This window comes from Sander lucioperca, chromosome 1 (genome assembly GCF_008315115.2).
Source record: "Sander lucioperca isolate FBNREF2018 chromosome 1, SLUC_FBN_1.2, whole genome shotgun sequence".
NCBI lineage: Eukaryota > Metazoa > Chordata > Actinopteri > Perciformes > Percidae > Sander > Sander lucioperca.
The window spans coordinates 10,001-35,496 of record NC_050173.1 but is presented as its reverse complement, the minus strand read 5'-3'; the positions used below and the strand labels follow the sequence as shown (position 1 = coordinate 35,496).

The window sequence follows — 25,496 nt, the reverse complement described above, 5'->3', positions numbered from 1 at the left end:
TATCTCAACTATAAGACCACATTTCCCATCAACCCCGCTACTTCCTGTTTAGTGTTTGTTTTCTTCCTGTCAACCGGCCGGCATGGAGTTAGTTTAGACGATGAGTGGAGTAGTTGAAGAGCCTCGCTAGCTTCAATGAGTTTTTGTTGATAAAGACTAGAATGACTTCACCACAACTGCTGATGGACTTGTCGCAATTTTCATTGCGCTAACGTTATGTTATGGAAATTACATTTACGATAGTAATGCGGAGACTTTCCTTACCTCATCAAAACATGGATTATTAACTTTTAATTTGCTTTACTGAAAGGAAAATGGTGTAAAGGCATGAGGTAAGCTGACAACACTAGATGTTAATATCTGATGAGTGACAGCAGGATTCAACATGGCTAATGTTTGGGGAGCTAACGTTAGCTGGTGAAAATGTAACGTTAAGTGCTGCTGGTCGGTTAGGGCTCCGTGTTGCTGGATGTGGCTAATGTTGATTTGTGTAACGTAACGTTACTCTATGTGTAACGTTACATTTTAACGTACCGTTAGCTTGCTGGATTTGTCTTGAGATATTATAAAATGAGATTTAGGAGTAAAGAAGAGTACTTGTCGTTAACTTTAATTTAACTGAAAACTTAACACAGATTGAGTGAAATCAGCCGCAGCAGTCAATGTAGGGGTAATATTAACGACGTGTTAAAAACACTGTTATAACGTTAACGTTACTAAATGTCTTATTTGAGGTCAAAAATCAATCAACTAAAAAAAATCAATCAACTAAAACAATGTTTGCTGTTCATAAATGCTGTTAAGAGCTAGCTAGCAATCACCACTAACTGACATCTCAGCCGGTCCGTTAACAGTTGCTAGGTAACGTAACTAGCTAGCTAGCTAGTTCACCAACTTTTCTGTATTTATAGTTAAAAACAGAAGAGAAAAAATACTTTATCTACTCCTACTGACATGTGGAAAGTGATGCCAGCCTCCTGGGTCTCTTCGGTCCTTCTGGTAAAGCAGTTAGGTGCTGCACAGCTGATAACCATACTTGCTGCCATAGGTGACAATATAAACAGTACCCTAGTAAGATGGCGGACAGTTATGCCATTTGTTATGACGTCATGTCATATCTATCAAAGAATTTCTAATAAGGGAAGAAGTTCCACTCTCTCGTTACTTCCGGCTTCTGAACTGGTTGCAGTTCCACCGGAGTTCCATATAGGGGGCGCTCACAGGTCAGTGCAGAATGAATGGGACTCTATGGAGCTATACCCCTCAAAATCCACTTTTCTCAGGATATAATTTTTTGTCTAGTAATTTGAATGTTGCATTTGAAAGGGGAGGCTAAGAAAATACACACTGCTGGGTGTTAGATTTTTTTAAAGTGGCTTTTTTGTTCTAAAAAGCCTTTTAAAATGTCAATGACGTCATACACATATACGGCCAGAGATTCTGCTTTACGGCAAGCTCTGAGTCACTTCCTTTTTTCTCTCGAGGCATCGACAACACAGCTGACAGGTTAGACTCTCCCTGTTAATACACGTGCTAGAAAGAGGTTTGCTAATGTTTTAAAGACCACGCCGAAATATTCACTCTGGCATTCTGGTTCTGCTTCGGATGCCGTCAAGTGGGATCTCCGATCGTAATCAGTCCTTCACTGACCAATCAGCATTCATTAGCAGAATGCTAGCGTGTTATGGGCAACAACGACTCAACCTGTAACAAATCGAAAGGGCATAAGTACTCGTTCATTCAACTTTCGACCTATAATCCATGTTGAACTTGCAAAAACTACAATCAAATCTGAGATTTCTCAACGACAATCAGGCGAAAGAGACAAATTTAGCCGTCTAGCTCCATAGAGTCCCATTCATTTTGCACTGGACCGTGATCACCCCCAGTGGAACTCTGGTGGAACTGCAACCAAAGTAGGTACAATGGGGCTTAATAGGGAGTGGAACGGCTTTCCGTAGACGGGCTTTGTATCTATTGTTCTATATCTATGGGGTTCCTACTCTAGCCTGTTAGTCCTCTAAAATGTTATATAATAACATTGAGGAAATGCAGAAATTATTTAGAAACTCACAACAGCAGCTACATATTGAAAATGCCATTTTAAATACCAATTTTTTTAACCATCGCTTTGGCGCCCCCCGTGGTGCTGCGCCCCTATGCCCCGCATATAGCGCATACCCACTTTTTGCGCCACTGGTCTTAAGGGCCCCCCCCCCGATGCACTTAATTTAAGTGCTTTTGCTGTCTCCATTGAGGAGGTGGGTCTTAACTTGTGCCTCCTGTTTGCAGGTTACTAATTAGAGTAACTCAGCTCAGCTGGGTCTGGTGTGCTGAGGCCACTTAATCTGCAGTATCCTCTGTCTCTGGTCTCTGCTCTGGCTGTCCTCACAGGCACACCAAGGTTGGTTTATGTTTGGTTATGTTGTCCTAGGTTTGCTTTTTGCTAAGTTTACACTTTACAACACCAACACACACACTCACCTATTTCACTCATGCACACCCTACACCACTGATGCTACTGATTTCTACATCCCATTCTGTATATAGTTAATTTGGTCTAATTTGGTTCAATTTGGTTTAATAAATTATTGTTTAAACAATTAAGGGAGGGAGCTCCTTGTTATGACCACCTGAGCCAGGTCGTGATTCAGCCATACAGTCTTGGAACCCGGAGTGAGTCAGCAGTCCCAGTGGAGAGCTGCTGGATTTCAGAGACCAGGACCAGGACCAGAACCAGAGCGGAATGGAGGAGGAGCAGCAGAAGCCGGAGCAGCGGAGCAACAAGGTCCCCAGAAGAGCAGCAGCAGGCTCGGCCTCTGATAGCAGCGGTGTTCAGGTCAGTGTTAGGACACAACAAGCACACTGAAGACACAAGATGGCCGACTCTCATGGAAACAACATGGGACTCTGTGTGCATTAGCACACATGCTTCTCTCTGTGTGAAAAGGGGCCATAGGCGTAAAAAGAGGTTTTTAAAAGTCTCGGTGTGTTCAGCTCTCAGTCCGTTTGGAGCTTCTAACTCATCTCTGGGCTTAGTTTAGTTTCTAGTTGATATCTGCTCTGGTTTACATTTCGGCTCCGTTTATAGGAGTCTTGTTAAGTTACTGCTGATGAAGGGCAACATTTCCTTATGTTCCTCTTCAAAATAAAAGCATGTATGTAACAAAATAACCAGGGGCTTTTATTGTGAATAATGTATAGGAAGTTAAACCGTTTTAATGCTTTGTGAACACAGCGCTATGAAGAGAGCTATGACAATGCTTGACTAATAAATACCAAAGTAGATGAGATAAGAGCAGGAATGTCTGTAGTGGTATTGTACATATTAGTGAATTAGGGATGTTTGATGAAAGTAAAAATAAAGTGATTGTATACCAGTGGCTGCCTTCTCAGGCAACAGTGAGAGACAGAGCTCCAGACAGCCAGGGATAGAAGAGCAGGCGGCACACCACAACATAGACACTACTCAGTGACTACTCACCACTTTAAAAAAATCAGTTTATTAATGGAAATTACACAGGAAATGCATAGAATAAAATGTCTATCAGTAGAAAAATAATTTCCCTTTTTTTTAACCTTTATCTTTAAACATCCTTCATCATAAATGCCTTGAACTAGCATTACAACACAACACAACACTACAAGTAAAGGACTAAGAGTAAAGTAAAATCTAAAATAAAATGTAAAAATGGGTGGGGGTCGACACATGAAGGTATTATATCAAAATGCCATAATAATCCTGATAATAACCTTAGTAAATCGTAGCATAAAAGTATGTGTTTTATCAGATATCATTTTTGGAAGTAGACCAGCACTTTAGCCAGGATCTAAGCATCTACGTTCAAGAGAGATATTGGACGGTAGGATCCACAGTGGGTAGGGTCTTTATCTTTCTGGAGAAGAAGAGAGATGGATGCTTGAGAGAAAGTGTAGGGGGGGTAAGGAACCTATCTAGTGATTCAGTAAAAACTTTCAAGAGGAGAGGTGTAATCTGGTCTCTAAACCTTTTATAGAACTCTATATGGTATCTATCTATGCCTGGAGTTTTGCTATTTTGCATGGCCATAATGGCTTCAAGAACATCTCCTCCTATTTCTAAATTTTGTTCAAGTGTGGATGTGTAACGATGGTCAAGCATCAGGGGGACAGAGGCGAAATGTTGAATTTTTATTTTTTATTTTTCCTTTTGAAAATCAAAACATTGTCTTCAGGCTTTGTTGAAGACATTTACAGCATCCGATCAAAAGTATACAGCTTCTCTGCTAATTACTCTTTCAGTAATAGAAAATGCATACTTTATTATTATTATTATTATTATTATTATTATTATCTGAACTTTTTAATTCATCATATAGAATGGCATAACTGCAGCTGAAGTGCATAAAGTTACAGCACTTAATTAAAACCTAATTACACTATGGAGCCACATACCTTTGGAAAATAAATTAAAACATTGTCTTCAGGCTTTGGTGTACAGATTTACAGCATCTGCAAAGCAAAATATAAAGAATGCATTGCGTTACATAGGCTACATGTACTACGTCAATATCCCATTGTACACCATCAGTGCTTGCTAGCTAGCAAGGCACGCCAGACAGGATGTTAACACACATGGAACGACAACTAATTAACGTTCGGGAATACTCGCTTAACATACACTGTGGTCTCATACATATACCAAAACTATACTGAGATTAAACATACACACATGATAAATGCAGAGTAATATTACTTCCAATGTATGGACGTGACTAGCGGAGTTTACGGCTAGCCACATTAGCCATGTTAGCCTCAGTATGCCGAAACTCACGGTCAAAAGGAAACAAACTTTCTGTCAAAACATGCAAAATGCAGTACGATCGTTACAGTGCATGGGAATAATATAACACATTAGATACATCGAAGTTATCAACCTAAACATCAATTTACTTTTAGAAAACTGATATACTGGGTGAAGTACTTTGTACACTGAACCTACCCGATCAAAAGTATACAGCTTCTCGGGTAGGGAAGTAATGTGAGACTACACGCAGCAGATCTGCAGTACACCATATGGCCAAGGGTGGCTCCATTCATAACTATTAAACAAGGCTGTTCATATTTGGTGAAAATCATACATAACAATACACTACATTCTGTTACAGATGCAACAGTTTTGGTCAAAAGAAGGGGCTTCCATGTTCAGAAAGGCAATCATTGAAGAGGTGTCTGTTGGGAGGTGTAAAGTGAAATGGGAGACAAAAATATTGTTAATGTGTTTAGGGTCTGAAATTAAGATACCTTGTTCATCTGCTACTTGAGGGATAAGACGGGATTCGGCCTGGCGTTTTAGTCGGTGAGCAAGTAGACTTCTCTGTAGCCGCTGAGAGGCTGAAGAAGGGAATAACTTGCCAGACGCGCTTATTGATCACGGCTCCAAATAGATTTATTTGCATTTGAAAATGGGGGGGGGGGGGGGACTAAATGCAGTTGCATGATAAAACGGCATTAAGGAGCATTAGAAAGTGTGAAACCATGTGAAAAACAGCGGTCAGCAAAATATGAGACTTCCCCCTTTCACCCCCTCTCTGTCCCAAAACCAGAACAGGTGAACAGATATTACTTTGGTTCCTCTGCCCCCACCAGGTGCCTTAATTACCGTAAATGACCTTTCAAAATAATAGAACTACACCTGGCTCTTACAACTGTATTCTGAAACACACCACCACAATTATATTAAGCAATATTGATTAACTCTACTTTTTCATTAAAAGTTCATCTTAAAGCCGCGTGGAATATAAATTGGTAACTTCCTCCTCCATAGCTTTGGTCCTCCTTAGCAGTGATAATGTTACTCCAGGCTTCCATCATCAACCAGCAGGCTGGCTAACGTTAGCTAGCCTAGTTTAATGGCGGTGCTAGCTTGTTCCTACAGCGGGTGGAACTTCATCATAAAGCTAGCAATACCAAACCCCGCCCATTTAGAGTGAAGATTTGATTGGTCCATTTGACTGTCATTTGAAATAAGTCTCCCTCTGTAGATGTATAGCTGGACCACCAATCACAGAGCTGAAAGCATAACTTCTTCTTCCTAGCAACAGCAGAGGCAGCAAAAGGTGGACAATTCATTTAACCCTTTACATTCAACACAAATTGACCAGGCAGCTTTAAGGGTTTAGTTCCTCCTTTAGATGTTTGTCAAATAATACATTGACAAAATATAATTACAACTGATGACTTTTTAAATATGATTTTTTTTTTTTTTTTTTTTAGAATATCAACAAGTTGTAAAGGTGTATACGCTTACATATGTTAGCAAGTAAGCATGGATTGGCATGCTAGCATTTGTAAGCATCTTAGCATATGTAAGTGTTTGCATGTGTATCGCTCCACCATTGCATCTAACTCTCTGTCTGTTTCTATAGAAACGGAGAAGAAGAGGGGGACTCAGACATCACAGCTGTCAGCACTGTGGCAAGTCCTTCACAACATCTGGATATTTAAAGATTCATCAGAGAGTTCACACTGGAGAGAAACCATACAGCTGTGAACACTGTGGGGCAGCTTTCACACAGTTAAGTACGCTCAAACGTCATCAACTCATTCACACTGGAGAGAAGCCGTACAGCTGTGAGCAATGTGGGGCAGCATTCACACATTTAAATAGCTTAAAATCCCACCGACGTGTTCACACTGGAGAGAAGCCGTTCTGGTGTGAACAATGTGGGAAAACCTTTTCTCAGAGTGGTCACCTTAAATCCCACCAACGCATTCACACTGGAGATAAACTGTACAGCTGTGAACAATGCGGGGCAGCATTCACACAGTTACATAGCTTAAATTCCCACCGACGTGTTCACACTGGAGAGAAGCCGTTCTGGTGTGAACAATGTGGGAAAACTTTTTCTGAGAGTAGTAACCGTAAAAAACACCAACTCATTCACACTGGAGATAAACCATACAGCTGTGACCAATGCGGAGCAGCTTTCTCAGAGCTATCTAATTTAAAATCCCACCGACGTGTTCACACTGGAGAGAAGCCGTTCTGGTGTGAACAATGTGGGAAAACGTTTTCTCACAGTGGTAGCCTTAAAAGACACCAACGCATTCACACTGCCCCCTCCTGAACATTTTCTAAAGCCAAGCTGTTGTTGGAAAGGAGAGGGGGAACAGATAGCGTGAGTCAAGATGCTGTTTACTACCCAGATAACAAAAGAGAGCAGTCAGAGCCCAAAGTAGCCGAGGTCCAGGACCACTGCAGGCAGGCACTAACCTGCTTGATAAATATGGAAGAAGAACAAAGTGGGGAATTTGTCAGAGCACATAATATTGGGTAAAAATAAAGATGAGAAGTGAAAATCAGTGTAGTTTATATATGACTGTTATAATTTATGTTTTACTTTATTACTTATTACATAAGTTACATTACATATATTGCTTCATGTGTTTTATTGAAGAATATTGTGAGTTGGGTTTATTTTTGTCTAGTGACTTGAAGAGTAGTAATGTAGACTCACTGTAATCTGAACACTTGTTATTACCCCGCAAACTATGAATAAATACTTTTTCGACATACTATACTATGACTTTTTTTTGAGGGACTCGTGCCAGGGGAGGCTTGGACCCCGTCATAACTGCTGGCAGTTCGAGTTCTTTTAAACACGTTTTGATATGTTCAAGTTCAAGTAATCTAAGTAAGAAGAATATGAAGATGCTTTTATTAATCCCCAAGGGGAAATTACACTCTCTCACTGTCATTAAAGCTGTGATACCATGCTTTCATTATATCTAAAGTAATGTCATTTATGATTTTTATATTTACTCAAAGGAGAATTCCGGTCAATTCCAACACGTAGCTCTGTTTGTAAATTTGGAGTGCTGTCAGTAGTGAGAAAAACAATCGGTGTTGCCTACACCTCTGTATACCTCTGGGGGGGAAAAAAAAACATATGCCTATTGTTTTAAATATTTTTGTTGCATCTCTTTTCGGTGTTGTAGTTTGTAGACGGTCCCGAAGCACTCGTCTTCAACACCGGAACTAAACAGAGCTGAATTAGCACAACTTTGTTGCATGTCCTTCACAGTGTTCACTCAGAAGGAATCCCTTCACATGGGGAGGCACTTGTAATGACATTTTGAACATGTTAAGAGGCTAAAAGCACGTTTAAAACCTGCCCTGTTTCAGCCTCCTGGGTGCTAACTCTAGCTGGAGGATAACACGGTGTAGGCAACACCGATTGTTTTCGTTTGTCTTGCTACTGACAGCACTCCACATTTACAAACAGAGCTACGTGTTGAAATCGACCAGAATTCTCCTTTTTAAAGGTGCAATATGTAATATATTTACTCTATTTAATCCAAAAATGACTACAATATGTCATTAGATATTAAGGAAATATGCTAAGCTGAAATACTATGTTTTCTCCTTTTTGAAATGTCCATTATGTGATGACGTTTGTGTTTTGGCCTGTGTGTTGGTATCAACTGCCCATTCTGACAGCTGGGCCGGGTTGCCAGATATACCTGTAAAAACACAAACCCAGCTCACTACAGCTGTAACGTTAGTACAGCCATGAAAGCAATAAACAAACAAACGAGATAAAAGGAGAGATTCTACCCGACCTAAAAACCCTTGGCATGTTTCTAACAGTTGCATGACCAGAGACGTAACAAAACCTTGGGTAAATATTGGAGATGTATACATCTCCAATGGACGACATTCTGACTGGTGCTGGCTAACACCGCCATGCTAACACGCCATAACTGCCAATGTTACCGCAGGACCAGGCAAGCGGGCCACGGCTGTTTACCAGCCACGGCTGTAGACGACTCGCTCCAGTATGTAGAATTTGGACTGCAGGAACTAATTTAAATGCTAGCTGTCAATATAATATATTAGACCTTTAAACTTTTGAGTTTTCATTATTTACTAGGAATTCTTCATTCTTATCCTCTTGTGTTGTATAACTGAATGTTAACAGGATACATCAAGACATTGAATAGTTGTTGGATATATGACTTTTCATTTATATTTGACTTTATTACTTCATGTATTCATGCGTTTTGTTGAATATAGTGAGTTAGGTTTCTTTTTGTTGTTTTTCTCTTATGTTGAAGTTGGTCACGTTGGTTCGTGTGTGTGTGTGGTGTATAAATATTTGTTTATATTAATGTGATATTCTCAGTATTAAAAGTTCATATTATATTGCTGTGAGTTGTGTGTAGTCATGAGACGTGGGGGAGGACACACTTGTATTCCCTGTACAATGAATAGGCTCGGACGCACAATGGTTTAGCTTAAGTTTTGATTATAGTTTATCAATTAGGAATATGATTGTATGTTAGAAACTGTTTTGTACCAGTCAGAAGTAGAATAACAGGAAATACCGTTTAGTTTGGTCTGTATATTATGGCGATGAGAAAAGATTACGTGAGGAAGTTGCAGTTCCACCACAAATGTGTGTGTGTGTGTGTGTGTGTGCCATAAAGGTTGAGGGATATGTCAAACGGGCCTCATAATTTGACAGACTTTGCTGACCTGAGCTCCATACACCTCTGTCTGAAGCTAGGGAAACTTAGTGTCATTTTAGGAACCCACATATGTGTTGTAAGACTTAACTGCTGGATTTAGTAAACTTTGCTTGACCTGAATCTATCATCTCTGATTGATCTTTGAGTTCTGGTATTAAAAGTCTCAACAGACGCACGGGAATTAGAGTAATTGGAGTCAGATCTTTCCAGCCATCCCCAGCAGTGGTCAGTTGAAGAGCAGTAACATAGACTCCCTGATTTTTGATGGGAACCACCTGTTTAAATGATGTTAAGGCTTAAATCTGCGTACTGTTACCATCTACACAAGATAAGGTAGAAGAAGACCAAAGAGCTCATTGTGGACTTCAGGAAGTCTAAAACTGGCACACGCACCCCCCATCCTCATCAACGGGACTGAGGTGGAACGTGTCACCAGCTTCAAGTTTCTGGGGGTCCACATCTCTGAGGACCTGTTGGACCCTCAACACCTCTACCCTGATCAAGAAGGCTCACCAGGGTCTCTTCTTGCTGAAGAGACTCAAGAAGGTCCACCTGTCTCCTCAGATCCTGGTGAACTTCTACCGCTGCACCATCCAGAGCATCCTCACCAACTGTGTCAGTTTGGTATGGCAACTGCTCTGCCTACGACCGGAAAGCACTGCAGAGGGTGGTGAAAACTGCCCAACTCCCCCGCCCCGCCCTCCCTGCCTGTGCCAACACCACCCATAGTGTTCTATTTATTTACAAATGTGCATACTGTAACTACACTTATACATAACTATATTCTATTAATCTTCATACTGTTCATCCTGCACATACACTTATTCTTAATTCACTTATTCTTACTACTCTTATAATGTTACTGTTTCTGCACTACAATGGTACTGTTACCACACTGCACATAGCTGTACATATCTGTCTATATGGTTCATACTGAATGTGCATATTTATTTTTCTTATAATATATTCTGCTAATACACTGCATATATCTATATTATTCTTACTAGTATAATGTTACTGCTACTACATTGCACATATCTGTACATGTTGTTCATATTACATAGCCATATTTATTCTGCTCTTATAAGGTAACTGCTAATATACTGCACATATGGGGGTGGTGATGGCGCAGTGGATATGACACCTACCTTTGGTGTGGAAGACCAGGGTTCGATTCCCACTGTGCTACATCAACCAATGTGTCCCTGAGCAAGGCACTTAACCCCTAGTTGCTCCAGAGGCGTGCGACTTCTGACATATGTAGCAATTGTAAGTCGCTTTGGATAAAAGCGTCAGCTAAATGACATGTAATGTAACATATTTAATTTATATTACTGTAAACCAACTGTATACTACTGTCTACACTACAATATATGTATTGTCCTGTCTATACTCCACCTGTCTATATTTGTAAATCACATTGCACCTTTCTGCTCTTTCTGCACTTCTGATTGGACGCAAACTGTATTTCATTGTCTTTGTACTTGAACTCTGCACAGTGACAATAAAGTTAAATCTTATCGAATCTAAATTTTGTTTTGGAGACCTGCAGTTTAAATGTAACCAAGTATCCTGTATCATAGATACATGTCTGGTGTTTGTAACAAAGAAAACCGCTTCAAAATCGGTTCAATATTTAGTGAGAAATGATGATTTTAATATTCGATAAACCTCCTGCCTCCATAGACACACATGCATTAGGAGGCGGGCTACTCTGTACCAAGATGGCGGCCGCGAAGACGTATCGCTCCAATCGGCTGCCTTAGCAACCGTAACTAAGGGGTGCGGGGGGTAGAGGGTTGAAGGGAGACGCTCCGAGATCGCGAGAACATGAAGGCTCCGCGAGATTTGTAGTGTCCAGAACCCGGAGTGAGTGAGCAGTCTCGGTGGAGAGCTGCTGGATTTCAGAGACCAGGACCAGAACAAGAGCGGAATGGAGGAGGAGCAGCAGAAGCCGGAGCAGCGGAGCAACAAGGTCCCCAGAAGAGCAGCAGCAGGCTCGGCCTCTGATAGCAGCGGTGTTCAGGTCAGTGTTAGGACACAACAAGCACACTGAAGACACAAGATGGCCGACTCTCATGGAAACAACATGGGGCTCTGTGTGCATTAGCACACATGCTTCTCTCTGTGTGAAAAGGGGCCATAGGCGTAAAAAGAGGTTTTTAAAAGTCTTGGTGTGTTCAGCTCTCAGTCCGTTTGGAGCTTCTAACTCAATCTCTGGGCTTAGTTTAGTTTCTAGTTGATATCTGCTCTGGTTTACATTTCAGCTCCGTTTATAGGAGTCTTGTTAAGTTACTGCTGATGAAGAGCAACATTTCCTTATGTTCCTCTTCAAAATAAAAGCATGTATGTAACAAAATAACCGGAGGCTTTTATTGTGAAGAATGTATAGGAAGTGAAACCGTTTTAACAACCCAGACACTACTCAGTGACTACTCCCCACTTTGGGAAGTTCCAGTTAACGCTATCTCACAATCACTATCAGCTTATTGGCCAGGTTTGTTAAACAAACAAGGAATTAGACTCTCAAAGTACTCACTTAACATATAAAGAATAAAAACAGAAAGGACAGTAAGAAATATAAAAAATACTGTTAAGTATAGAGTATAAATATACAATACAATTCACAAATTATAAGAAATATACAATGAGAATAGAAGAGAGGGAAGGAATAGTGCAATATCAGTATAGTCTGAGATTTAAGATTTAAATATAAATACAGTGCAAGGCAGTTCAGTGCAATAGTGATATATTAATAACAGGGCCGTGCAGAGACCTTTTGAGGGGCAGGGGCTTCAATTCAAAAAAGGGCTCATGGAAATGAAGAGAATACTGGCTGTCAGGGACCAATATTGTTGCAAAATTTGACACAAGCCTCATCATACTTTAGATTGAATTTGAGGATATGAGCAGGATCGGTTGGGTGTTGCAGTTCCAGTAAATTTGAGAATGGCCCTTCTCTGGCTTCAACGTCCTCCTGAGCTGCACACTCCTCTTCATCTCCCTCAGTCACTGCATGGGGAGGAGATGCTTCTGGATCTGTGCTCTGCCCCTCATTCACCCCCTCTGTCTCCTCCTCCTCCTCCTCCTCACTGATCAATCACTTTCCTCTCCTCCTGAGAACAAGTAACAATCTGCTCAGCAGTACCCTAAAAATGCAGTACCATTGCAATATGAACAGCTGGTATATATCCCTAAAAGAATTGACAAGGTAATTCTGACACTGTGTAAAAAGGCAAATGGAAGTCCATGATACCACATTTGTGTTATCAAATGATTGCATTTCATAATAGAAATAACTGTTTCAGCACCAAATTATATATAAATTAATATAATAATAAGTATGAACATGTCAGATTCTTGTGTGAAGCACTATTCTAACCTGTGGTGCTCCTAATAACCAGCTGCTTAGGGATCCCCTGCCTTTTGCTGCCTCCTGCAGGTCCTTCCTCATTCTCTCATTATGTGGTATCTTTGCACTGTAGCAGAATTCAATATCACGATTTACAAAAAGAGACAAGATAACAAGCTATCAAACCAGATAAACAGTTTAATTGCAGCCTATAACTGTAACCTGATAAGACTATCAGATGACTGTAGCAGGGGGCTAGTAGGCTTGGAGTCAGAAAGGGATTTCCAAAGGTATGCAGCATGTTTCAGATTATTTTCTCAAAATATAAGGATGTCCTTTATTAAGAAGTCAAAATGTATAGACCACCAACCTACACCGCAGACTACAAATAACCTAAGCTAATTTCCCAAAGAAGTGACCTGTTCTTTTAAATGGGCTGCTGGTGGAGAGGCAGAAAGCAGATGGAGACGAGGAGAGTTGAGCTTTGGAGAAGTACCATTTTTTTGCCTTCTTAACTTCATTCTAGGATGTCAGGAATGACACTAACATGTGTATGAGAACTTGTAGTTTAATTTGATACCCTGCTCCCCATCCAGGCCTTAGAATGTATCTCAATACAGATGGTACGGCAGATTAATCTCAACAGCAGAGTAACCGCGACAGTTGTGTTCATTTTATTTGTAACGCTAACACCTTTTTTATTTAAAAAAAAAAAAAAATGTAACCTTTATTTTACCAGGGAAAAAACACTTTGAGATTAAAATCTCTTTTACAAGTGAGCCCTGGCCAAGAAGGCAGCACATAAAAACACACTTTAACATACAACAAATCACAGACAGACAGGGATGGACAGCAATAATAAATAATAAATAAAAACAGAAAATCACATTTTAAAAACAAGCGCAAACATGTTGATATATTTGATGTTTGACAGCCCTAAAACGACAACAAAAACAACTTTCTTTTCATCCCATTTGCTCATGGACCACTAGGGATATCTGGTCGGAGTTGGACCACAATTTATCACTGGTCTACAGAAAAATGACGTAGGGAGCCTATTTGGTAACAGCCTACCTGCCTGCCTACTACTACTAGTGCCGCGAGGAGTTGCTGGCGTAAACTAGCCTACTGCCAGAGACAGAGTGGACATGAAATGGATTTGCCCATGTGGCCTAGTAGGTTACTAAATAACAGAGTATACATGATTCAATATAACGATGCATGCTTTTCCTTTGCAATTTCAAAAGGTTTCCCAGGTTAGCTGCTAGCTGCTACCTGGTATAGAAAAGAAACCGAGTGGTAGCCACTTTCACCGCTCGATTCAGTTTAAAATGATGCTTGTTGATGAGCTGTAACTGGCAAACATATACTTCAGAATGACACTACAAAAGAAGATAAATGTTACAGTTTATTTCTCAACATCAGCTAAATGGTTTGTAGTGATCTTACCCTGCTTTTCACCGTCTCTTAATACAACAACAACACCATGCTCCTGCAGGCAGGTAAATGTGAAAGGTCACGTTGATAGCCTATGACATCACCTACCGGCGGCAGCGCAGGTAGACCAGGCTACCAACTTGACTTCTTTATTATTACTTTTAAAGATGAACTGAACTGAAAGAATAAACGTTGATAACGTGTTGGTTATGACAAATAAAAATAAATTACACTAAAAATTTTAATTAAAAAAATCAATAGCTTTTTTTAAGCAACACAAAAATTACGTTTGTTAGTATTAGAACGCTGACAATTTCAATGACGTCACTGGCATGGTAGGACCTGCGAAGGTAGATAGGCTACAGTGCAGCATATTAAATACACATGAAAATGAGTAATTTTAATGGCATGGGTTACACATTTGAGCCTGTGAGGGACAGGCCTGTAGTGTCTGACTACCACCACATGGAGGACAGTCTGTTTCAGGCTCCACCTTCGGATCGTTTGGGGGGAAGTGACTGGTGTGTGTGTGTGTGTGTGTGTGTGTGTGTGTGTGTGTGTGTGTGTGTGTGTGTGTGTGTGTGTGTGTGTGTGTGTGTGTGTGTGGGCACTGCCGGACACTGCAACTGAGAGGTCAACCTGGACCATCTACCTGTCATGCACTCTCATTTATTGTATCCAAGCACATTATGCATTTTAGGGAATAGAGACTGCTTATATATCGTGTACATTTAGAGAAAATAGAAAAGGTCCTGTGTGTTTTAGAAAATCGAGGCAGATAAATGGAAAATATGATTGGACGAATTCATCCAATGGGATCGCTTGTTAAGTTAGCTGCACACAACATGTTAAAACCAAAATAAATAAAGTTAAAAAAATAAAAAATAAAAAAAAGTTTGCTGCACGTAGGAGAGTCACCCCAGGGTGACGGATGCACGGAGGATTCACCAGTTTTGCCGTTTACTTTAGGCTAGTGCAGAGTTGGCAGATTGTTTCCTTGTGGTCGTTGATGGATATTACACAAATGGATCCTGCACAGATACCTCTTATTATGGAACTAGCAGCTGTTTCTGTGAGTTGAACTCCCTCTGCATCAACAATGTGCCCTGAGACATCAGCTAGCTTCAGGGTGAGTAGAAAGGGACGTTGGATTCTGTTTACAGACCCGCTGTGGTTTAGTTAGCAGCTAGAAACGCATTGTTATTGATCTGTGATATCATCGGAGTCATGGTTTATTTATACAGTCTATGGTCGGAGCGCTAGCTTGTGGAGTTTGACATAAGTACTTCCAACGTGTTTAGCTGCTAGCCCTTTCCCTACGTTGGATCGTTTGGTATCTATCTGGTTTTGTGACTCAGTTTCAATGAATGCCCAGTGTGTCAGTCTCAGTTTTGTTGAACGTTATAAAGCCTACACGTTAGGCTTTATCTATGCGTGTAAGTGAAAATGTACGTGTTTTGTGTATGTCACAACAACGTTACATCCAGCCCTTTGCCTAGTAGACTTGCTAGCATGCTGGATAACAGCTAAACATACCTCTCTGTCCTCTGCCTGATGTGAGCGTTTCAGCGCCCTGTCTCTGCGGCAGATAGCATCGGTGTTAGTGTCTTGCCGTTGGTCTATCGGTCTGCCCTGTACTGTAGATTGAAAAATCGATCATTGACGGAATGGCCTCAGGTTTCAGTCTGTTGGACTTAACCCTCACCAGTGACCCTGTTGAATCAAAATTACAGCTCTCTAAATAGTCAGTCGCTAAAAAATGCTCGTTACAGACTCGAAATCTAGGGGCTGTCGGAGGGCTAGCCAGTTTTAAGGCAGCTAGCCATGAGTTGAGGACTGGTTTCCTTGTCAAAGGTAGCCTGTGGAAATGTATCGTAACCCCAGCTGCCTTAGCCCTATACAGTTCATTACTGCAGCCAGGGGCAATGCAGTATGACCCCCCCCAGACCTGTTGGTTTCCGTTTCCTCAGCCATGTCCGTTAGCCTCAGACTCTTTACATCCCATGGCTCCTTACCATACCAGTGACGTAGCCGATTGTGGAATTCCAACATGGCGGTGCCCGTGTAACAACAACAACAACAACAACAACAACAACACTTTCAATGTACCGTTTTATCCCTTTTAACAAATTCAGCCATTTTAATCATTGTACCAATGAGAAGAAATAAAATACATCAGTTATATCACCTTTACTCAAATTCCAGTTCATCTTTAAGTATTTTTTTATTCTCCAATAATTGATTCACACGTTCATTTTTAAATGTTTGTGTAATTTTATGAAGCATTCATCAAAAGGGCAATTTGGACGTTCGTAGGCAAAGGGGCAGGTGCTGAGGCACCTTAGCCCCCCCCCTGCATGTGACAGAATAACAATATTGTAATTGTAAGATTGAGATATACATGAGGTAGATGAGCAGAACAGTGTTGATTGACTTTGTTCAGTGTAAGGGGGGGGGGGTATTTCTGAGTGTTCAACAGAGTGACTGTTTGGGGAAAGAAGCTGTCTTTGTGTCGGCTGGTTTTGGTGAGAAAGCAGCCAGATGACCTTTACAGACTGCTGTCAAGTGAGCCGTCGATTGACAAGTCCTGGTCAAGTCAGCCGCCGAATGGATTTCCTTGCGCGTATAGTAGTGTACTTACGGTATGGGCTCTACGGGGGCTGAAGCCGGCCAAAATGCATGTTGTAAACATTGTATGGTATTACTACTGTATTATCCCCATACTAAATATGAGTTTTTACTCTACAGTTTCTAAAGAAATTAATTCCTAAATCCCCCATTTGGTAATGGTGTAACCCAACACTTTTTCCCCTCATATTAATACACTTCATAGGTTTGCTGATATTTCCAGTTCATTCTTGTTCAGAATGACCATGACAATCTCCATATTAAAAATGGAGAGTTTTTACTGTATGGTTTTGAAATAAATGAATTCCATCGTCACCTATATGATCAAAATGTAAAGTATATCATGTGTTTACTCACCACAATTCAATGAAGTTAATACACTCAGACATTGAGCAAAGAAATGCTTGGTATCAAGAAACTCACATTTAAAATGAAAGCTGCACGCAGCGATGAACGGGCCCTCGCCCCTCCCAGCATGTCGGGGGTACTGGCGGGACGCCCGGGCCCTTTCTTGCAAATATTGCGTTGCATGTTTTGCAAGAGAGGCGTTTCCTGCCCTCCTTACTGATGGGACCAGTACACAAACAGCCGAAACAACTCCATTCTTTCTCAGGAAATCAACCTGCTCACTTTGAGCTTTCTTCTCCAGTAGAGTTAAACTCCAGCATGTGTCCACCCTCGCAGTACAGCCGAGTCTTTTCAGGTGAATATCCATCTTTAACCTTGTGTTCTGTTAGTGTCTTTTCAGGCCCTGTTTACACGATGACGCTCGCGGGTGAAAACGAAAAAATATTTTATCGGATGTGCCTTTCGTTTATACGGTGACGGCGTTTTTGGGCCTTTTAAAAATGCAAAAAAGTGAAACCACCCTCCAGAGTGGAAATCTTAAAACGCTCCACCGTCGCGTTCCCGTCTAAAGGGTAAAAACGTAAAAGTCTGAAGACAGCGGTGTGGACAGAGACGAGAAAAAGGCGTCCAGGTAGTCTGTTGTTACGGAGTAGGCTACAGACATTATAGGCTCCTTTTATCTAAAAGATTTTCAACGTAATGACTCAATATTTAAATGATTTCAACAATGTGGATAAGGTTGTTCTAGTTCGATGACCATATGTAGGCTATTAGAGAGAGAGAGAGAGAGGCCAGAGGAGGGTCTGCTTCAGCCTCCTCTGCCTGCTGCCTCTCTCTCTCAGCAGGGCTGAAGGGCTGCGAGGCTCAGGATATTGGTAGTGCTCCCGTGGGTGCTGTGCTGTGGCTCATCACGGTCGACTGTGCCGGTCAACATCAGACAAACATGCAACTCCACCTCCTCGTCTGTCCAGACTAAATTGTCAGCTTTTGTTGTTGGTTTTGTGCTACTAAGGAGAGAAGTAGAAGGAAGGTTCTACATAAGCGCGCGGTGTTGTGTGGCAGTGCCACCTAGCCGCCTGGCGTGCATACTACATCGAATTTCACACACTTTTGTGGCACCGTATGCATGCAGATTTCCCCCCTAAAACTCTCATCTAAACGCGGAATAAAAAGTGAGAGCGCAACGCCACTTTTGCGTTTTCTCTTCAGATCGTTTCCGTCTAAACGTAGCCTCAATGTAGTAGCAGCAGTGGCTGAGCTACTTCCTTTAGGTCCTAAGCCAGGTGATTGGGTCCTGCTGCCTTCTTTATTTGCCACCAACATTGGAGCATCCTGTAGGTTTCTAAACACAGGATCTGTTGTGGTTTTCACTCGGCGCTCCATAAAAGTCACAATATCAACAAACAGCTCTCTGGCGATGCCTTTCCTGGATGTCACATGACACTGTACGCCACTTGTCTCTCAGTTTGTAGTAGGGCTTTGACTTTTGCCCAAAAATCATATTCAAAGTTTGTTTGTTTATTAAAATTTGAATATATTCGAATATTTATTAATAATATTTTGACGATTAAATGCCTTCAATAAGACTTATATTGGTATCAAACTTCGTATATGTTCTGTCCAGTGGTCTGATGTTTATACGTGTGTGTGTGTGTGTGGAGTGTGTGTGGAGTGTGTGTGGAGTGTGGGGAGTGTGTGCTGTGAGAGAGTGACGGTGATTACCGGTAGCTTCAGAGCGAGTAGTGACTCTATAGTCTTAGTGAGAGAAACAAAGTGTCTCTCCTGTTCTTTCTGACCACGGTGGGAAATCTGGAGCAGGAGAAGTTAACCCTCTCCTTGATTTCATGTTGTTATAGAGGAGGAGAACCAGGAGAAGTTAACTCTCTCCTTGATTTCATGTTGTTATAGAGGAGGAGAACCAGGAGAAGTTAACCCTCTCCTTGATTTCATGTTGTTATAGAGAAGGAGAACCAGGAGAAGTTAACTCTCTCCTTGATTTCATGTTGTTATAGAGGAGGAGAACCAGGAGAAGTTAACCCTCTCCTTGATTTCATGTTGTTATAGAGAAGGAGAACCAGGAGAAGTTAACCCTCTCCTTGATTTCATGTTGTTATAGAGAAGGAGAACCAGGAGAAGTTAACCCTCTCCTTGATTTCATGTTGTTTATGGAAAAGGAGAACCAGGAAATGAGTCGGGGGGGGAAATGCAACGCTACCAAGCCACGGCCGAGCGAGAGTTACATTTTGAAATGCGTGAAAAAGCCTCGGAATCTGAAAGCAAACACATTTACAAAAAACAATGCCCATAACAGTTAAATTCACACAGACTATGCACCTCCTCCATGGCGTTGCAACATCCACGCAGGAACAGCCTGTATGTCTGTAAAGCCTTTCCATCTTCAGATTTAATTGTTGGCCATGAAGAGACCTTATCTAAGTAGGCAGATGCAATCACATGCTCTTTTTCAAAGTGTTGTTGCAGTAAAGTCTTTGCCTTTGCATAGCCTGCATAGTCTTTTCCTCAACTACTTGTTCAAAGGACCGCATGAAGACATGGTACTGTAGAGGGTCCCCATCAAATATTTGGATATCTCTCTTAGGCAGTGATGCAAGACATTGCTGATGCACCAGCATTGCTGTTATCTCATTCTGTTTTTCCATTATAGACAACATGTGGTCCTGGTCACTGTTAGTGTTAGTGTAAAAAGGTGTATGGACATCTCTGTGATGAGCCACTGGAGGTGCTGTAGTACCAGTATTTAGAACTGGGCTCTGTCTCCTCAGCTCTGGGGGCCTCTGCTGGAGATAACTGGTATTGTCTGACCTTTCCTGTTTTGGTATTCCAAAGTGTAAAACAGCAATTCCAGTTGCTGGTTTTCCTTGTTCATCTTTTCCAACTTTATGTGGAACAGAAGTCTCTGCATCAATGTTAAGAGCTTCAACAATTTTTTTCCTTTTTCTTAAAGTATGATTCCATGTAGAGCCCGACCGATAAAGGATTTTTTTTAAAATCCAAAAACGCTTAACAAAACATAAACAGATTTCCCTAACATTAATTATTTGTAGTTATTTTTGAGTCCTCACTAAAATATGTTAATGCAGTTTAAAAATAAACATGTTCGTTTTATTGTCACAACAGAACAAGGAACATCAAAATATATTAAAGTTCTGAATGTATAAAAATACAATATGCTATAACTGTCACGCTATCAAAGAAATACATACAGTATTCAAGAGTTAAACCGACAGTCAACTGTACTGTAACAACGTAACATAGTTACTAGCTAATTCTGTTTCACTCTCAGCTTACATGTAACATTAGCAAAACTGGACATGCTAGTCACAAATTTTGTCATGCTTATTTGATTTAAGAGAACTGATGGGGATGTTCTTATAATTGTTATTCAAGCAATGTATTAGAGCTGTCCCTCTTCCTCTATAATACCATTATAATTTAATTTATTATTTTTAATATTCAAATAGTATTCAAATATTTAATGCTTAAATGCAGCCTGTTATTAATATGTACTACACTACTCAGGCTTATTCATTGTCAATGCCACTATAAGCATGTGGTTGTTGTTACAATTTCTGTCCACTAGAGGGACAGACATCAGCCTGGCCTTGAAGGAGACGTAAGTCATGGCGCATTGCATTTCTGGCACGCTGCTGTCTGTTTACATTATCTTCCACCACGAGCACACAGCGACAAACACAAATCAACAGAGAACTCTGTAATGGAACATTATCTAACAAGTGTATTTAAGCTGCTCTGTTGTAAAGGCTAATAGGTGAATTATACTGGACGCATCCAAGGTGGCGCGTGCCATCGTGACGTCATATCCTGCCGGCGCGTCCGATTTATAGCGCGCACGGCTCTTTTTTTTCAGCGGCGCACAACAAAGCGGAAACGGGAGGCCGAACGTGTCGCAGCCAACCGGATGCCAGGGCTCTCACAGTGACTGCTAGTCTCTCTTGTAAACTTACTGGCTTAAGATGAGATCTTTTATGGTGAATGAAAGGCTTGATCCGACGAAGTAGGTCATCCAATCAAATCGAAGCATTGACGTCAGTGCTGCAGGCAGTTCTGCCGTTGTTTACTTTTTTCTTCTTCTTCTAGTCCGTAGAAAGAGCAACGTCGGTAGCCTTTGCTCATTAGCGCCACCGCTGTTCAGGAGAAGACTGCAACTAGTGTTGCGAGCACCAGCGCGGGTATAAATGGTCACGGCGATCTCATGACGTCACATTTGGATGCGCCATGCAGGCTGCGGTTACTGTAAAACACGCTTAACGGTGCTCGGTTAGGGACCGTTCGGTATTTATGGAATGGACCACCGGAGGAAAATAGGGGATATATTTATACATATTTTTCTATGTAGCTCTTAGTCTCTGCCCTCCTTCGCTACCAGATGGGTCTGACCCATGAGTTTGCTGGGGGGCAGGGGGAGCTGCCCCCTGGTGGCTGAAACGGGTAATTGCATTGTTTAAAAAATGAGTGGAATTATAACGTCTGACATGATCAGATATTTTATAAATATCTTAAATAACACAAAACGACTAAATGGTGGTAGGTAATGCATCTGATTTCATATACTGCTTTGGTAAAAAAAATACCTGGCTGACGATGGGAGCAGCAGGACGCAAAAAATGAAAATGACAGTTGCACTAGTCTGGACATCTTGCCGTGCCAAGGTTGCAATAAAAGTTTCCTAAATGCCACATGTGATCTCAGCTTAATAATTGATTGCGGGTTTTGTGTAGATTTGGACTTTTATATGTTTATTCCACTTTGTTTAAACGGCGAAGTGGAGGAAGCCTAGTGACGAGTCCATAGCAACCAGTTTGTGTGTTGAATGTTACCCAGAGTGCCTTGCTGACTGGTCTCAATGTTTTATTTCATGTGAATACTAGTTTACTAAAGGAGTAACTTAGTATTTGAAGTAATGCAGTAATGCAGGAAGTGTGCATTTAGTTTCCATGCTTATTGTGTTTCCACAACAATGTTAGTGAGGAAATCTACTGAAATGGCCCCCACACCATAACAGAGGAGTGGGATGCGTCAGATGAGAATTCAGAGGTTTAGTCACGTATGTCATGGCTGTAAAAAAAAAAAAAAATATAACAGCCGCTAACATTAACTTTAGCTTTCTCTATGATGCTCCCAACTAAGCTCCTATAACTCAGATGCAGTTAGGAAACAAGAATGAGCTAACTAATGTTAACATAAGCACTTTGGCTCGGTGGATGTCAATTTTAAAGTCATGTTAAAACTATTTCCCGTTCTTCCGATTTCCAGCCTGTCACTCCCCCCTGTACTAACGTTACTCGGTACGTAACGTTAGCTCCGTGATGTTGTACTAACATTACTCTGTACGTAACATTAGCTTAGACCCCAATGCTTAGACGTCACAATGCCTTGTGTTTCTCACCCACGCTAACTTAATGTTCATAAGACGTGACATGAGTGACACATGAGGGTAGGCCAAGGTGAGAAGGGGGAGATTAGCTAATGTTAGCCAACATATTTATAAAAAAATAGTATTTGAATTATATTCATTTTTTTATATTCCAATCATATTTGACACTCTGGTATTCGTTCCAACAGCCCTACAATGTATGTCTCGTGACAGTTGCCAACTTACCATGAACACAGTTCACCGATGATCCTAGTCGTGGATAACTCACTCTGCCCAGCTCTGGCTGGATCAGCTGGTTGTAGGGTTTGTGGCGTTCTAAACACGACTGTAGATCGCCCTCTGCTGGACAAACTATACAACGCCAACACTCATAACGTGGTTGAAGGGTGTTTCGTCCATTTGTATTTTATTCATTTATCGGCCGATACCGATAGTTTGGAAAATCCCTAATATCAGCCGATAATATCAGCCCACCGATAAATCTGTCGGGCTCTACAACACACGCAAGCCAGCTGTCCTCTTCAAACACAGCGGACACAAACCCGATCAGTGGCAATCAACCCACCACAACAACAGCAACACTAAACTTCAACAAGTGGCAGTAACCAGTTCAAATTGTGTTTCAAACAAGCCATAACACAGTACAAAACACAGGTTACATACCACTGGTTGGGTGCCATGCTGTTGAGCGGCCACCGTTCTCCGCTAATTGCCGGCAGTCTGTGTGTGTGATCTCAAAGGCTGATGATCCAGTATTTCACCGTGTTCTGGGTTTCCTTCCAGTGTTGTTGCTTTTTAACTGACTTTGGTCCTCCTTAGCAGTGATAACGTTACTCCAGGCTTCCATCATCAACCAGCAGGCTGGCTAACGTTAGCTAGCCTAGTTTAATGGCGGTGCTAGCTTATGCCCACAGCGGGTGGAACTTCATCATAAAGCTAGCAATACCAAACCCCGCCCATTTAGAGTGAAGATTTGATTGGTCAGTTTGACTGTCATTTGAAATAAGTCTCCCTCTGTAGATGTATAGCTGGACCACCAATCACAGAGCTGAAAGCATAACATCTTCTTCCTAGCAACAGCAGAGGCAGCAAAAGGTGGACAATTCGTGTAACCCTTTACATTCCAACACAAACTGACCAGGCAGCTTTGAAGGGTTTATTTACTTAAAAACACTTTTTTTAGATATTTGTCAAATAATACATTAACAAAATATAATTGCAACTGATGGCTTTTTAAATATAATTTTTTAGAATATCAACACGTTGTTGTAAAGGTGCATACGCTTACATACAGTATGTTATGGATTGGCATGTTAGCATATGTAAACATCTTAGCATATGTAAGTATGTTTGCATGTGTATCTCTCCACCATTGCATCTAACTCTGTCTGTTTCTATAGAAACGGAGAGGAGGAGGGGGACTCAGACATCACAGCTGTCAGCACTGTGGCAAGTCCTTCACAACATCTGGAAGTTTAAAGAGTCATCAGAGAGTTCACACGGGAGAGAAACCATACAGCTGTGAACACTGTGGGGCAGCTTTCACACAGTTAAGTACGCTCAAAAGTCATCAACTCATTCACACTGGAGATAAACCCTACAGCTGTGACATATGTGGGGCAGCTTTCAAACAGTTGGGTGCGCTCAAAAGTCATCAGCGCATTCACACTGGAGAGAGACCGTACAGCTGTGATCAATGTGGGGCAGCTTTCAAACAGTTGGGTGCGCTCAAAAGACACCAACTCATTCACACTGGAGAGAAGCCGTACAGCTGTAAACAATGCGGAGCGGCATTCACAACGTCGGGTAAACTTAAAGTCCACCAACGCATTCACAGTGGAGAGAAACCGTACAGCTGTGAACAATGCGGGGCAGCATTCACACACTTAGAAAACTTAAAATCCCACCGACGTGTTCACACTGGAGAGAAGCCGTTCTGGTGTGAGCAATGTGGGAAAACCTTTTCTCAGAGTGGTGGCCTTAAAAGGCACCAACTCATTCACACTGGAGAGAAACCTTACAGCTGTGAACAATGTGGGGCAGCATTCACACAGTTATCTAACCTAAAGGCCCACCGACGTGTTCACAATGGAGAGAAGCCGTTCTGGTGTGAACAATGTGGGAAAACTTTTTATCGAGGTAGTCAACTTAAAAAACACCAACTCATTCACACTGCCTCCTCTTGAACATTTTCTAAAGCCAAGCTGTTGTTAGAAAGGAGAGAGGGAACAGATAGCTTGAGTCAAGATGCTGTTTACTACCCAGATAAGAAAAGAGAGCAGTCAGAGCCCAAAGTAGCCGAGGAACAGGACCACTGCAGGCACTAACCTGCTTGATAAATATGGAAGGAGAACTAAGTGTGGAATTTGTCAGAGCACATAACATTGGGTAAAACTTGTCCACACAAAAAAGAGCATGTAAAGATGACAAGTGAAAATCAGTGCTGTGAAAAACAGGATGAGTGTAACATAACAGTTGTTTTCCAAGGAATCAGATTATGAGATATTCATGGTTGAAGCTTGTAGAAGAAAATGATTTCCCAGTTTGTCTCATTTTATCCTAATATCCTCTTTCTGTTCACTGATTAAGTTGATCATATTTTAACAGATTTATTAAAACATGTTTATCTTGTGTCGTGTAACTGAATGTTATTAACAATATACATCAAGAGATGGAATTTCTTTTGGATATATGACTGTTATCATTTATATTTTACTTAATTACTTCATGTATTCATGTGTTCACAGAAGATGCCTTTTCACAGGGACACACTGCTTCTTTAACGTTGTTGTTCCTGTGTCT

General features: G+C 41.2%; 2 protein-coding genes across 5 annotated transcripts in view; both read left to right on the top strand.

Moving 5' to 3' along the window:
* The first annotated feature begins 2,649 nt into the window (after nt 1–2,649).
* The window catches only part of LOC116051166 (zinc finger protein 239-like), a 23,023-nt gene continuing 176 nt past the window's right edge, over nt 2,650–25,496 (top strand). The window contains exons 1-4 of one of the 4 annotated variants that reach the window (XM_035999492.1): nt 2,650–2,728; nt 11,429–11,539; nt 24,095–24,344; nt 24,513–25,496. The exon at nt 24,513–25,496 is cut by the window's right edge and continues 176 nt beyond it. In XM_035999492.1, the coding sequence (XP_035855385.1) occupies nt 11,447–11,539; nt 24,095–24,344; nt 24,513–24,880 (711 nt within the window). In that variant the 5' untranslated portion in view covers nt 2,650–2,728; nt 11,429–11,446 and the 3' untranslated portion in view covers nt 24,881–25,496. Of the gene's footprint in view, nt 2,735–11,364; nt 11,540–14,154; nt 14,166–23,714; nt 23,851–24,094; nt 24,345–24,512 lie in introns of those variants that run through there. The other 3 variants (XM_035999504.1, XR_004896879.1, XR_004896881.1) reach the window with 3 other exon arrangements.
* Nucleotides 2,681–7,366, top strand: LOC116051167 (zinc finger protein 239-like). Its single transcript, XM_031301417.2, has 2 exons — nt 2,681–2,839; nt 6,408–7,366. Exons 1-2 carry the CDS (start codon nt 2,747–2,749, stop codon nt 7,107–7,109), a joined length of 795 nt encoding a protein of 264 aa, XP_031157277.2. The 5' UTR covers nt 2,681–2,746; the 3' UTR covers nt 7,110–7,366.